Here is a 14,363-nt window from a genome sequence, read left to right as displayed (position 1 = left end):
TCTAATTAACAATGCTGTCAAAACACCTAAACAATCCTAAGAAGCACCACTGGTTAAGGATATCCTATGCATTCATTAAAATTTGGAATCACTTATGCTTGGTTTATAACACACTATTGTGTGCCTCAAAAGCATGGTTAGACATAATTGTTGAATATATTATGGACATTATGATTTTTTTTTTTTTTTTGGGGATAAGTTATGTGTAAATTATGACTAAAAGTTCCATATCGTAAGGATTCTAGAATACCTTGTTAACATTTAAGAGAGTAGTGCAGGGTGAGGATACACGCACATTCATATGCATGTGTATATGAGCATATACATGATACAAAGTTACATATCTATTACTCTTATAGACGAACACTTGTATTATGTTTGTTGTTTACTTGGTTATGCCTTGGAGTTCAACAATAATAACTTGATGTTATATCGCGTCTAGATTAACAATATTTTGTAGAGGAGAGATGGATATAACATTGCACAAATCTTGAATATAAGCATATAAAACGAGAGGAGAAAACAAGCATCATGGACTGAAATTGCATACATGAACATGTTAAAATATTCACAAAGCAATTTTTTATAAAGATGTGTTTACCGTACCATCAATAAAAAAAAATAATAACAATAAATAAAAGGAAAACAGAAAAAAGGTAATACATGATTCAAAAAGATGTTAACTTCACCTCATATATCATCATTCCAAATTCCATCAATTGGTTTTTTTTCATTTCTTTATCCTCTGTGTGTGTGTGTGTGTGTTTTCCAACCTTTTCTCAAACAGTAAGGAAAGCTCCTTCAGCAAGAAGCCAAGGCATCGCTTAATTGCTTAGATAGTCATCAATGTCTCTTAAAGCGCATAGTCACTTGGGAAGCCTTATCGCAACGCAAAATCCAAATCAGCATCTTTCATAATTTTACCACTTATCCACATTTATGCTTTCTATTAAATTAGTTAATTCTTACACAACTCCCCTGAAGAAAAAGTGATTGGCCTCAATGTAATTAATAATGTTACCTTCAAAATGTGATCACGTGACAGTCACCTAAATGTCGTATCACATATCTCAACTTTAATAGTTCAACTCCAACTCTATCAACCAATATCATTCTCAATCCATCCCTTGTGTATAATTGGCTCAAAATAACAAAATTGACTACTACTGTATCACCTGGTTGTCAATGTTACCCAATGTTCATATTTATGCTTCTTCTCAGAGAAGTTCCACAGTAGACTTTGTCCAACTTAGTGTAAAGTCTGTGTTCCAAAATTTCAATCCACATGTCAGGTCTTACATTTGATTTGACCACTTCCCTAGTCTCATCAATCAACAGGACACCCCATGTTAAGCAGCATAGACCACAAAAACCCATGTCATGCATGCAGCATTCACTAGCCATAACAAATGCAAAGAGATTTATTTTTTCCGTTAAAGCCTTCTAAACTTAATTTCAACAGTTTGTTTAAGATAACAGCTCTTCAGGTCTAGCAATAGGTAATGAGGCAATACTGAAAAATAGAACCCCCAATGGAGGAAAACATAAGAGGTAAGCAGAAAATTTGTTAGCAGACTGAATTTTGGTCCTTCATTTTCAGTCACGGGTTATGAAATGCTGAAATTAAAAGACTATCATCACTTAGTTCTGTTTGAATGCAATAACAAAACAACCAATATGGTGAAAAGTTTAGAAATTTGATGAATCTCTAGTAATTAAATTCTCTCCTAGGAAGTGTGGTCAACAAGATGACACTTACGCCACATTTGTTTCTGTAGACATAAGACATAAGGACCAGATAGGATGTTTAACATCCTTATCCTGCATTTGAATGCCAGAGAAGATGTACCTGAATATGATTATTGTTCAGTTATACTTCTCACCAAATAATATGCCACAAATATAATCAAAGTTATCACTTTAAAGAGTTGTCAGACATAGCAACAGATTTACGTAATAAAATTGTAATGGACCCTACAAAAGATGTGCTACGTATCATCCTTCGCCAGGGAAACCTCCTAGACAACCAGGCTACTAGCAGGACCCTTGCCTAGACTCACCTGGCAATTTATAAGCATGAAATGAACAACCAAAAAATAAAAATAAAAAATAAATAGATGCACTTTAATGGGAATTCAAGAAGCCAAATGAAAGAATATATAATCTGGACTAATCAAATGAGATATGATCGGACTAGCCACATTATAAGAATTTCTACTTCTTACGGAGTTCATACTTTCATTTGTGGCGGTTTCCAGAATGCAGAGTCTGAATAAAATAGCCAACCCTGCATGTTGGTAAATTAGTCAACTTTAAGTCATAAAGCCATTTAAGTAACAGGGTATCAACAAAATACATAATCACGTAATGGAAAACAATTTAAAGGGACATGTAACTAGATATCTATGCAGTAGTTTGCAACATATGTGACCACCCTTTTTTCACCATCTAGTTCAAGACATCCAATTTTAAGGTGGCATAAGTTGGTTAATTTTTTAATTGGTCAAGTAGTTCTGAGGGTTTGATCCTAGTCTTATCTCTCTTATCAAGTACATCCACAGTTGTTTAAGACCTTCAACCAGGTCCTTGTGACTAGACAAAATATGTACGCAGCTCCCCAAAAAGACTACCAAAGGATCAGCTAAGGCCGAGTTCCCATTAGCCAAAAATACATACTACGCAGTAAAGGAATACGTCAATAATAAAATTTACTTTTATATTTTTACTAAATAATTATGATAATATCAATTTCAAATCATTCTTTAATATTAATAGTTTAAAAAGGGCTAATCATTCCTTAGTCGCAATTTACTTTTATATTTTTATTATATAATAATGATAATTGCAATTTTAAATCAATCTTTAATATTAATAGTTTAAAAAAGGATAGATTTTATTTTTTTCTTTCCTTTTAGCATAAAAGTGTCATCCTAAATAATTCTAAAAATCTCAAAACATGCACCACATGGCCAAGTAGACAGACCAACTATAAAGCACTCATCATGACAGCAACCTAAGAAGCACGGACACATGACACGATACGGACACGCCGACACATAAATTTTCAAAAAATGAAGGGCACAACACATTGGGAACACGTTCAAAACATATATTTTTATTACATGTATATTTTTAAATATTTAATATGTATTTTATGTCAACTATTTAATTTTACCAAATTTATCAACCTTAGGTGTGGTATTTTAGTAAAAAAAATTAAAAATTATAATTTTTTTTGAAAAAAATAGTACTCAACGTGTCCTCAACGTGTCCCTTGCATGTCTGCAATGTGTCCCAAGTATCCTAGTGTGTCCAACACGTGTCCGGAGAATGTCCGTGTCCGACACCTATACGCAACCTCCAGAGAGGTGCCCATGCTTCATAGACAGCAACAAATGAATTGCCTACAAAATTCACAAATCTAAACATAAATGCACATAAACAACCCCTTCATGTGACTTGGTCTCTCTCTCTCTCTCTCTCTCTTCCAATTTCCAATGCATTCTTCTATACAACAAATGCACAACACGAACCAAGTCTTTCTTATGCATGCCAATCGAGGTTATTTCACCAATGATCACAACCTTGAAAGTAAACTTTGTCCAAAATCAAATCCCAAAATACTAGAAACCCTGAAAAACCCTAATTTGATGGAGCTGAATAAGATTGAAATTGAGTATTGCTATTAGCACTCCATCAATTATTTTGGATCCCCCATTTCTTTGGTCCCCTACTTATAAATTGTAAAATCCTTAAAATTTCTTTTCTCCCCCCAAATAATACCAAAATTATCATTATAAAAAGATTCCACCCATTCAAATGCACACTCCTACACCCCAAAAAGCTTCCCTTCCAAAACCCTAACTAAATCCACAATGATGGAACCGTCCCAAAACCAATGGAAAAAATTTGTGTGATTAAGAAGTTTTTTCTCTACTTCATTACGAGGTTCGTCAATTTGTTTGATTTTTTTTTTTCTACTACCTGTTTTCACACACACAGCGCAATCCACTTTAATTTTCTGTCATTCATCCATGGCCTCACTGTACTTGTATGCTCTCTGTGTGAGCAAAACTGGGCAAGAATTCACCCCCCAATCGACCGGCCGGTCAACTACCTAAGGGTGGTCCGACCTCCTTTGTTTGCATGTTTCTTTTACTTTTGTTGTTGTTGCTGCTTCAATTATCTATTCCCGAACAAATAAGAAATGTTTGGTTATCTGTTACTGAACAAATAAAACAATGTTCGGGCCTGTGTTCCCGAATTTTGGTCATATGTTCGGGAGTTCAATCTCGAAAAAATGACGAACAATTTTTATTATTTTTGCTATTTTTTTCAAGAAACTTACTCTTACAAGACCAATCTCCTCTGAACTAAGAATACCGTCAAAGCTATGAACCACTTCTAAGCTTTTATTGTTGTACTCCTCTCGTCTCATAGAGTTGTGGTTGCCGGAAAAACTTCTACTCATTGTCATTGTCGGAGAAGTGTATGTAATCAAATGGTTGCCACCGTTGCAGCCGAAATATTGCCGCCAAAGGGTTTTCAAGATTTTAAGGATGGGTAGGTTTTGAAGGTAGGAATTGGGGAAGATGGATGGGTGATAATGGAAGTAGGTACTCTCATATACCCTAACTCATGATGTAGTGGGTATGTGGGCTCAATTGTGAAATGGAGTATTCCAAACTTATTGATGTCTCTTTTAATAATTTCACTCTAGGTTATCATCATAATAAAATAAAATAAAATAAAAAATTAAAAAGTCAAAAAATGGAGGATCCAAAATAATTGATGGGGTGCTATTAGCAGCACTCTTGGACATTGGGCATGGAGATTGACAATATAACAAGAACGGTGTGGTATGCTTACCAACTTGTAAGGGGCTACCTTCAGAAGAAAAGATCGTTATGTGACAATGGTAGAGGACTCTACCATAGTGACTCATTTTATTTTTTTGCGTGTTTTATGTTTTTGATGTGTGTTTGAACATATGAAGGTAGAAAGCAAGGGTATGTGTGAAGAAGAGAAAGTTTTCTTCAAGACCAACACTCAGTTTTTCATTTTTCCGACAATGTATCTACTCTCACATCCCCATCATATCCCATCCCATATCCCAAGCATTGGAAACGTATCTAAAAATTTAACCCCACAAAAATATATATTATATAATAATACAAAGATACGTATCTGCACATATCCAATGCATATCGGTATCTGATATGTATCAGATAGGATACAGATAGTTAAACCTATTTGGAGTGTCTGAGCTTCCAAGTTAGAAAGCCATCGGCTAATTATGGTAATCAGTTATATTTTTATGAGGCAAATATGTCATATCAACAAAAACGTGAGTGCTTCGAGGACTACAATAAGAGCCTCTATCAATGATTCTATCACTGTTTCTGGGAAGGAGTATAATTTTTTTTCCCCTGATAAGTAACCTGTGATGGAGTACACTGCTCTGATCAAAAGGAAGAATACTAGTTGCAAATTATATTGCTACCTTTTTCCATCAAATGTAATGGTACCAGTTTAGGTTCGAACTCTTTAAGGTCATCAACTCGAGAACGCATGTACTCATGATACACATGATTGGTAAGGCTTCTTTGTTCTCCTGAATAGCTACATAAGCTTTAAAAATATCTGTTGCTCTTACTAGTTTCATCTTACAAATGGAGGTTAGCATAATAGAGTATTTCATATGCTTAAGGCAACCTCATCTCTTAGTTTTTCTTTCATGCATTATTTAGTGAGTTCCTTTTTAGTTTCTTGAACATTAGTAAATAACTAACGCACTCACCTGTTTATTAATATTCTATCCTTCTTGTTTGTTAGAACATCACAAGAAGGAAGACAATCAAATGAAGGTTATGAAGAAAATAGTCTTCATTACCTTGATGGCATATGTGATTGCGTTGTTGCTGTTTAAGTGACTTTATCTTCTCATTGTGGCATTGTTGGCCGGTATTCTCCATTGAACTGTTTGGAACTTCTAGATCCTACTTTAAATTTAGTTTGAGCTGAGCAAGCATCACAAGGAGTCCTTTCTACCTAAATAATTATCAGTCTTCTCCTTTTGAAGTTAGTGAGGATCAACATTTGGGATCCTTCTAAAACTAGAAGTTTGTTAGACTTCTCTTGGACTATAACTTCTTTCAACAAATATTCGAGAATGAAATGGTCTTTTATGAATATTAAAAAAAGGAAACAACTACTGCCAAACCTTTAATGCTTTGATTGGTTGTACTGTACAACTAATCAAAGCACTAGCTGATTTGTTAAAATCCATGCCCATAAAAAACAGGCAGGAGCTATTATCTATCTTTCAATAATCTATTAACACATTAGGGTATGTCAAATGTCCACTGCAATCTATTGTGATTCTCATAACATCAAACATCAATAATATTGTGAATACACACCCCTGAGTAATGAAGTAGCAATGTGCAAAAATAGATGCTTAAGCTAAGAAGCAAATATGTGAGACAAATACAACATGACACAAACACACTGACCCAACAATTTTCAAAAACTGCAGGACACGACACTGTTGGGAGACAAAAAAAATAATATATTTTTTATTCTTGGTCATGTCCCGAATGTATTTGAGAACCAAACACATGTCACCAGCATGTTCGGCATGTGTATGGCAAAAGCATAAAAAGTTTAAAAAAGGGATACGATCATGACGTGTGGGCGTACAATCAATGCATGCATTCCCCCAAGAGATCTACTTCATAGTGCTTAAGGTTGCTAGAAGTTGGTGATCAAAATGCATGTGCATTAAGAATTTTGGGATTTACCAATTTTAACTTCTTAACAATCACTCTGTTGTTCTTTTTCTCAAGGAAATTATTCTTATTCAGTTTTGTACTCAAAAGAGTCCTTTATTTGATTTTCTCTGTAGGTTTTAACTCATGTTCTTCCACAAAATCATACTTCAGTTCCTTATGATGTTCAGTTTGTTAATGCCCAAAACACAAAAGGAGTTGAGTAAATGATAAGGATTGAAAAACTAACATTTCGACATCATAAAAGGAGTTTCCAGAGGGAAAACTCAAGGATGACAACGGGTGGAGAGAGGAGTGGGCAGAAGAAGAAACATACTTGCATTAGCCACACCGCATCCTTATCTGCTTTGGACATTGCTTCATAAACGGCAGCTCCAAGGGATGAAATATATGACGGGTCGCTTGTTGGTGGGCGGTTCTCATTGAATGTATCACTACATAAACATGTTTACACGTACCCAATATTTTGCATTAATACTCAAGAAATGAACATATATATATATATAGAGAGAGAGAGAGGAAAATAAGGCGGCGAGGCAAAAAAATAAAATGAATTTCAAACAAGATCTGTTTATCATAATTTTTTTATTAAAGAAGGTAAAGAACAGTTTGTTGATACAGCTTAACAAAATTTCTGAAGTATCAACCAGCACAGAAAGCAGTAAAAACACAAATACAGCTGACAACATAGATATCCTCTGGTACATAAAAGTGGCAAGTATGCAGCACATTGGAACTCAACATGGTGAAATTTTTTAGACAAACCCATAACTCCAATAAGTTTTGCTAATAACATTTACCAATCAACAGGATTTTATTTTAAGCTTAATAAACAACTACAGAAAAAATATGGTGTGTCCAAGTCCAACCAAAAACAAAAAAAGAAAGATATAATGACGTGAACAAGAAAAAAAATAACTTCAAAAAGTAAAAATTTTGTTAAAAGCCCCAATAAAGGGAGCACACATACAACCACATGGTGTAAAAAAACTCTCAAAACTGTACAAACAGAAAGGGAAACCCAAAACTGCAAAGCCATAAAATAAATAAATAAACAAATAAAACTTTGAACTTGAGCTCTGTTTTGTCAAAAGTCCACCCTCACCACATACACCAGATCAAAGCTCAAATGCACAGCATTTCATGCCTTCCTAACACTCCGATTACAACTACTCCACCAAAACCAAAAACATCTCAATGACTCAGGCATCAAAGACTCCCCAACCAAGACATAAGTAGAAAACGACACTGTTGAAAAGAAAAAATAATTATGCAAGTAAAATCAGAAGAGGCGAACCTCTTTAAAATAGGTAAGAGACGTCATTAACTATACCCTTGGATAGATCATCATCAGCAAATCTACTATTCAAAGGATCAAAATATTTAAAGAGATTGCCAAGTTCTTGTCATTTGACATAATGTTAACTATGATGGAAAAATTATAGGAAGAACTACAGTAAAATGGGAATTGGGGTAAGCATTTGCAAAAAAAGGGGAACTTTTTGTTAATTACACTAAGAATGAGAATTAGAAAGAAAAAAAATAATACAAAATCATGGGAAATTTTCCATTTTTGTCCCTCCTTTTCTTTTCTCTTCCCTTCCTCCTCTCTTCTTCTTACCCACTGCCAGTCAGTCACCCCTCTACCATCCTCCTTCGCTACCCCCGCACCTCCCAATAACCGCAAGAATCTCAATAAAGCTATACTATATTCCGCATGTTTCTGCAAGTCCTGGTGATGCTAGCACTTGTGCAAGGCCTTTTTAGAAAGGGTATTGATATTGGATTCACCTTCCCATTGAACCAAAAAAATGCCTACTTACTTTTTCCAATACAGACATCTAGTTCTGCAACTTAAATTCTGGTATGTTAGCACATGTACGGCTCCTATTAAAATGCTATTTTTGTCGCGTTCCCATATCAACTAGACCAAACAACACCAACTTTTTGCAATACAGCCATCTTCTCTCCAACATCCTTTTTTCCATAGAGTGACAAATGAAGCTTGGCAAGATCATGAGTGGATTTATGATCTCACTCTACAATCTGTTTCATTAGCAAAAGGTAGGACAAATTTGATTTTCAATTACACTAATTTTCATTATAAAATATATGAGTATTAGAAGCACTACAAATAAGACTTCCCAAGCTTACATACGGCCAAACAAATATCAAGCAGAAGAATGTTTATGTATCAATTATATTAGTAGGACATCTTACTGTGAGTTTCTAGCAGTTCAATATCTCATACCTGCCTAAATTTATCCATTATAAATTGTCTATTTAGTTCTCTTGCGAGCGTAAGATTTTTTTAGCAGATGACAACAATACTGGCAAGTAGTAGGTTGAAGTTTATGGAATATAAAGGAAATAAAAAATTACAAATACAATATGGCCTTGGATAGAGTCAAATGAAGAAGAAGGATTTATGTAGCCGATCCCATTTGATGGGACGTAAGGCTTGATTTGATTTGTTTTGGTTTGGTTTGGTTACAAATTCTACAAGACCATAAAAAGAAAATCATTGATCAAAGGTCCAAAATGTTAAGTAACAGGGCCACATAATAATATAGAATAGACGACAGAAATTACCAACTATAAATGTCTGTCACATCCCCATATTCTGCAATAAAAATTGAATAGACAAGCAAGCAACCAGAGTCAATGAATTAAAATAATAATAATTAAAGAAAACAAAAGAGTGGAAAATACCAAAAGAGAAAAACTGAAGCATCAATGTCAATGGAATGATTGGTCTTCAATTGTTTGGCAAGAACCTTCCCCAGCTTACCGAGGGAATGATTGTGTTGAAATTTATGTAATATTGATTGTTATTGATTGATATGTAATTGTTATCTTGTATTACAAATCAGAGTGACATTATATAGGAGAGGGTTTGGGTAGTAGGTGAGGAGTAGTGGAGTGTAGTAGGTGAGTGTGAGTAGTGGAGTGTAGTAGGTGAGTGTGAATGGTAAATTCTAACAGCCCCCCGCAAACTCAAGGAGGATAGAAACTAACCAACTTGAGTTTGAAGAGAGGAACAAAATAATAAAATACATAAAAATAAAAGAGGATAAGAGACACTGTATGGTCGTGTCAGACCATTGGTGAAGACACTGGATGGTGGTGTCATAACGTTGTAGAGGACACTGTATGGGGGTGTCATAACCATGTAGAGGACACTGTATGGTGGTGTCAGACCGATGTCGGACCGTTGTAGAAGACAGTTTATGGGGTCATGTCGGACCGTTGTAGAAGACAGTTTATGGAGTCTTGCTGGACCCTTGTAGAAACTAACCGGAATCAATGTCGGGACAGTTTACAGAGTCTTGTCGGACCCTTGAAGGAGCTAACCGGAATCAATGTCGGGACAGTTTACAGAGTCTTGTCGGACCCATAAAGGAGCTAACCGGAATCAATGTCGGGACAGTTTACAGAGTCTTGTCGGACCCTTGTAAAAGTTGCACCCTCAAAAGGTGTGCCCAATTTTTCAAAAGGCGTGCCATCAAAAGGCGTGCCATCAAAAGGCGTGCCGAACATGATGGCGAGGCACGTGGGCGCCTTGGCTTGCGTGCCCGTTTGTCGGCTGGTGGTAAGAGGCGCGCGATGCGCGTGGCTGCCTCGGCTATAAGACGGAGGCTGAGGCTGAGGCTGAGAAAAGCTGTGAAAAACCTCTGAAAAACGTCGTTGTGCTGAGAGAGAGAGGCTGAAAAACTCTTCGTTGTGCTGAGAGAGAGAGTCTGTAACACTCTGTTAACCCTGCGCTGAAACACTGAGCAACCCAAAACATGGCCTCTTCGTCCCGTCCAGCTACCCAGAACCTGCTCACGCTCTTTCCAGAACTGAACGAGCCCACAGGAGAAATAACTGGTGCGGTGGCCAGTGAACCTCAACCAAACACCTCTGGTTTTGCTCCATTGAACTTTCCGATGCGGTCGGTGGAGCAAAAAATGGCGGTGCAAACTGATATTGAGGCTAATCAGTATACTCTGAAGTCATGCGTGGAAACCATGACGGCGGTCACAAATTTGTCGAACCGGCTGCAGAGTAGGACAAATGAGATGCAGCATTTAAATTCCCAGCTGGCTCTGCTCCAACGCATGTATAAGGATGCGCGAGCAGAGATAAGCGTGCTAAGGGCAGAAAACAAAGAGCTGAAGCGGAAGGCCACCGTGATGTTCCGATTTGGAGGTCCGCCATATGCTGCAGTGGAGGAGTATGGGGGAGTGAACGTGCTCGGTGGACAAGGAAACACGGAGACCGGACTGGCACGGGATACCCAAGATAAAAGTAAGAAGAAGAGACCTGCAGTAGAATAGAGAAGGGAAAAGAAAAATCCCACTGTGGGTGTGGTTGTTGTGTTTGTTTGTTTGTTTGTTTTTTTTTTTTTTTTTTTTTTTTTTTTTTTTTTTTTTGTGTAAAAATGGTGATCGGGGTGAGGCCCGATATGAATAAAATGAGTGTGCAGTTCGTCTTCTTCCTCCGTGTTTGTTTGTTTTTTTTTTTTTTTTTTTGTTTTGTTTTGTTTTGTTTTTTTTTTTTTTTTTTTTTTTGTTTTTAAGTAAATAAATAAATAAATAAAGAAAATAAAAGAAAAGAAAGAAAGTGGAGAATAAAGAAAAGAAAAGAAAGGGATGGGGGTGGTGCGTGTCTGTGTCAAAAAGAGGAGTAAAAGAAATAGAAAAAAAAAATATAAGTGGGGAACATGCGTTGGTGGTGGGATATAGTGTTGATATTGGAGGGAGTCAGTGAGTGGGCTGCAAAAGTGAAGAGTGGTTTAAAAATAAAAAATAAAAAAAAAATATATAGGTATGGGCAAAAAGTGGTGGACGGTGGGTTGGAAAGTGATAATCTTCTTTTTATTTTTATTTTTTGTTTTTATTTTGTTTATTGGTTGTCTGCTTCTAGTGGATCTGTCTTAGTGGCAGAGCCAAATCTGGCAAGCCTAGTTTTCTTCTTTGCCGCCCCAGCAACAGGCTCAGATTGCACAAGCCCGAACCACTTCACCGCCGCCTTCTCCTCTGGCCAACGCCCACCACTGCCATCACCACAGCAGCCACGGGAAGCACCACATCACAGCCGCAACTCTACCTGCCGATGAGAGGCATTTCATTCCCCACGTCCTTGCTTTCTTCGCCGCCTCTGCTGGACTTGTCTTGGAGAATCTCGCCGGACGGTTCATGACGGAGGCCACCCAAAGACCATCTTCTTCTCACTCCTACCTGTTGAGTCCGTGGATAGACAATCTATGGCTGCTTTCAAAGATGAAGCACACCATGTTGTGGATATGAGGCTTGAACAGGATTGTTTCGGACCAGGAAAAAAAAAGCTGGGTTTTGCCCAAAAAAGAGAGTTGCCGAGAGAGAGAGCAGCGGAGTGAAGGTATGTATAGAAAATAAGAGGAATAGGTTGAGGTCCGGCGGACGGCTAAGGTGAGGTTGCCGTCCGCCGGTGAAGCGAAAAATATTAGGTTCTAAACCCGCTCTGATACCATGTTGAAATTTATGTAATATTGATTGTTATTGATTGATATGTAATTGTTATCTTGTATTACAAATCAGAGTGACATTATATAGGAGAGGGTTTGGGTAGTAGGTGAGGAGTAGTGGAGTGTAGTAGGTGAGTGTGAGTAGTGGAGTGTAGTAGGTGAGTGTGAATGGTAAATTCTAACAGATTGATCTTCAATTATTATGTTGCTTTTAGTCTTTCTTGAGTTTTTACTTCAAAGTATTCTGGTACTTTTAGTTTCTGCTGTGGACTTACCAATGTGTGGACTTCTAGTGGGCATATTGGCTAAATTTGTAGCCTGTATGTTAACCTAAATTATAAATATGTCATTAACACAATTGCTTTCACAGGTTCAAAGCCTAGCTGTTCTAGGCTCCAAGGTTTTCCTGGTTTCCAAGCTTTTGATTTCTATATAAAGGATAAAAGCAACTTTGTTTTGAAATAACAAATAGAGTGATATTTTAAAGCCTAAAATAGTGATTGTCATGCATTCTTTATTAGACATCAGTGGCTAAGAACCTAAATGTAATTGCCTACAGTGGGAGAAGTGGGGTGAGATGGTTGAGCAGTGCCCTCTGAAAGATGGCAGGCACTAGTATGGCCGGAGACCACCGAAGGTGGGAGACAAAAGTCAAGAACAGCCTTAAGAGCAAGAGAGGGTGGCAGTGGAGAATTGGAGTGTTAGAGAGAAAGGTAGTTGTAGTTGTAGTTTCATGGCTTGTATGGAGGTCCCCTTCATATAGGTGACAAGCCAAGAGGGAAGCTCCGTCAAGTACACGTGGAGTGACCCCCTTGGCTATCCAAAATGGAGGGAAAGAAAAACCTTGCAACCCCCGATGCAGTCTTGAGAGGTGTATTATAAGCAGACAGGGGGTAGGTATGATACATCCCCTTTTGGATATGTTAGAGCAGATCAGAGTTGGGTATGATACAGCCATTAAGCAGCCATCGAGGTGTCATGTCTTGGTCAAAGCCCCTCTTTCTAAGACTGGTCCGAGCATGCCTCATCCCCAAAGGGGAGCTCGGCAAGCCTCTGCACAGACCTTGAGCTCTAGCCTCCAATCCACAAGACCTCTAGTGGTCCCAAACACAGCACATGGGCCCCACTCCCAACCTAGGTAATTGTGGTTGAAGTATCTATCCTCTAAGGTGGAGATCTTGCTCGGTGGGCGTATGGCAGGGGAACCTAACTTCCTTGGTGGGGCTACTAATGAGTCAATAATTGAGCGAACCAGGCCTGAGCACAAGCAAACCTGGTGTTACGATTCCACATCGGTTAAAATAGATCTTGGCCATGTGCATATAAGCCTCTTGGGCACCCTTCCCTTGCAAACCGATTTTCAAGGGTGAGTTTTACCTAAGGGGTTCATATCATTTGGCATCAAAGCTAGCCACCACGTCTAGTATGGGATAGGTCGCATGACTCGCACCTATGCAAATATGGGATCAAATGGGTGCAGCTTTACAGTTCAAGCTGCGGAGGAGGCAATTTACAGGCCAGATTAAGACACCTAAAAAGGTGTCGAATACTGATAGTTGATTGAAGCTGCCATAAAGGGAGCAAGGGTAACCACTGGGTCAGTGCCGATAGAGTAAATCATGGACTTCGGCTACAGAGCATGGTGGTATGTTACAATCCCACATCAATAAACATAGGTCTTGGCCTTATGCATATAAGCCTCTTAGGCACCCTCCCCTTGCAAGCTGGTTTTCAAGGGTGAGTTCTACCCAAGGGGTTCGTATCACTTGCCAAGGTGTCACGGGTTGCCTTGCAAGGCTAACTCCGTGACGTTTCGCTCGCAGTTGTGTGGCCATTTGAGTGCTCAAGAGTGGCCGTTGGAAGTACCCCAACATGGCCTAACTTTGGCCCCAAGTAGCCCAAGGCATGTAGGCCACTAATAGCTAGCAAACGGCAAAGCCGCAGCCCATGCCAATAGCCAACCAGCGCTGCCAGCAGCAGCAAACAGCGCTGCCAGCAGCAGCAAAATACAGCAGCAGCAGCAGCCAGCAGTGGCAGCCAACAGTGCAGAACTTTGGCGCATTGTTTCGGCATTCAAACGAAGG

At 38.1% G+C, this 14,363-nt stretch overlaps 1 protein-coding gene across 2 annotated transcripts in view; it reads right to left on the bottom strand.

Moving 5' to 3' along the window:
- The window catches only part of CYL1 (alpha-N-acetylglucosaminidase family / NAGLU family), a 59,370-nt gene that overhangs the window by 17,936 nt on the left and 27,071 nt on the right, over positions 1-14,363 (bottom strand). For both annotated transcript variants that reach the window (XM_028240465.2, XM_082915806.1), the window contains 3 exons: positions 9,384-9,414; positions 7,108-7,225; positions 2,237-2,287 (listed from right to left, as the gene is read on the bottom strand). In XM_028240465.2, the coding sequence (XP_028096266.2) occupies positions 2,237-2,287; positions 7,108-7,225; positions 9,384-9,414 (200 nt within the window). The remainder of the gene's footprint in view (positions 1-2,236; positions 2,288-7,107; positions 7,226-9,383; positions 9,415-14,363) is intronic.

The sequence above is a fragment of the Camellia sinensis genome, chromosome 2 (genome assembly GCF_055761805.1).
Source record: "Camellia sinensis isolate YWXY chromosome 2, ASM5576180v1, whole genome shotgun sequence".
Classification (NCBI taxonomy): domain Eukaryota; kingdom Viridiplantae; phylum Streptophyta; class Magnoliopsida; order Ericales; family Theaceae; genus Camellia; species Camellia sinensis.
This window is presented reverse-complemented; position numbering and strand designations above follow the sequence as displayed.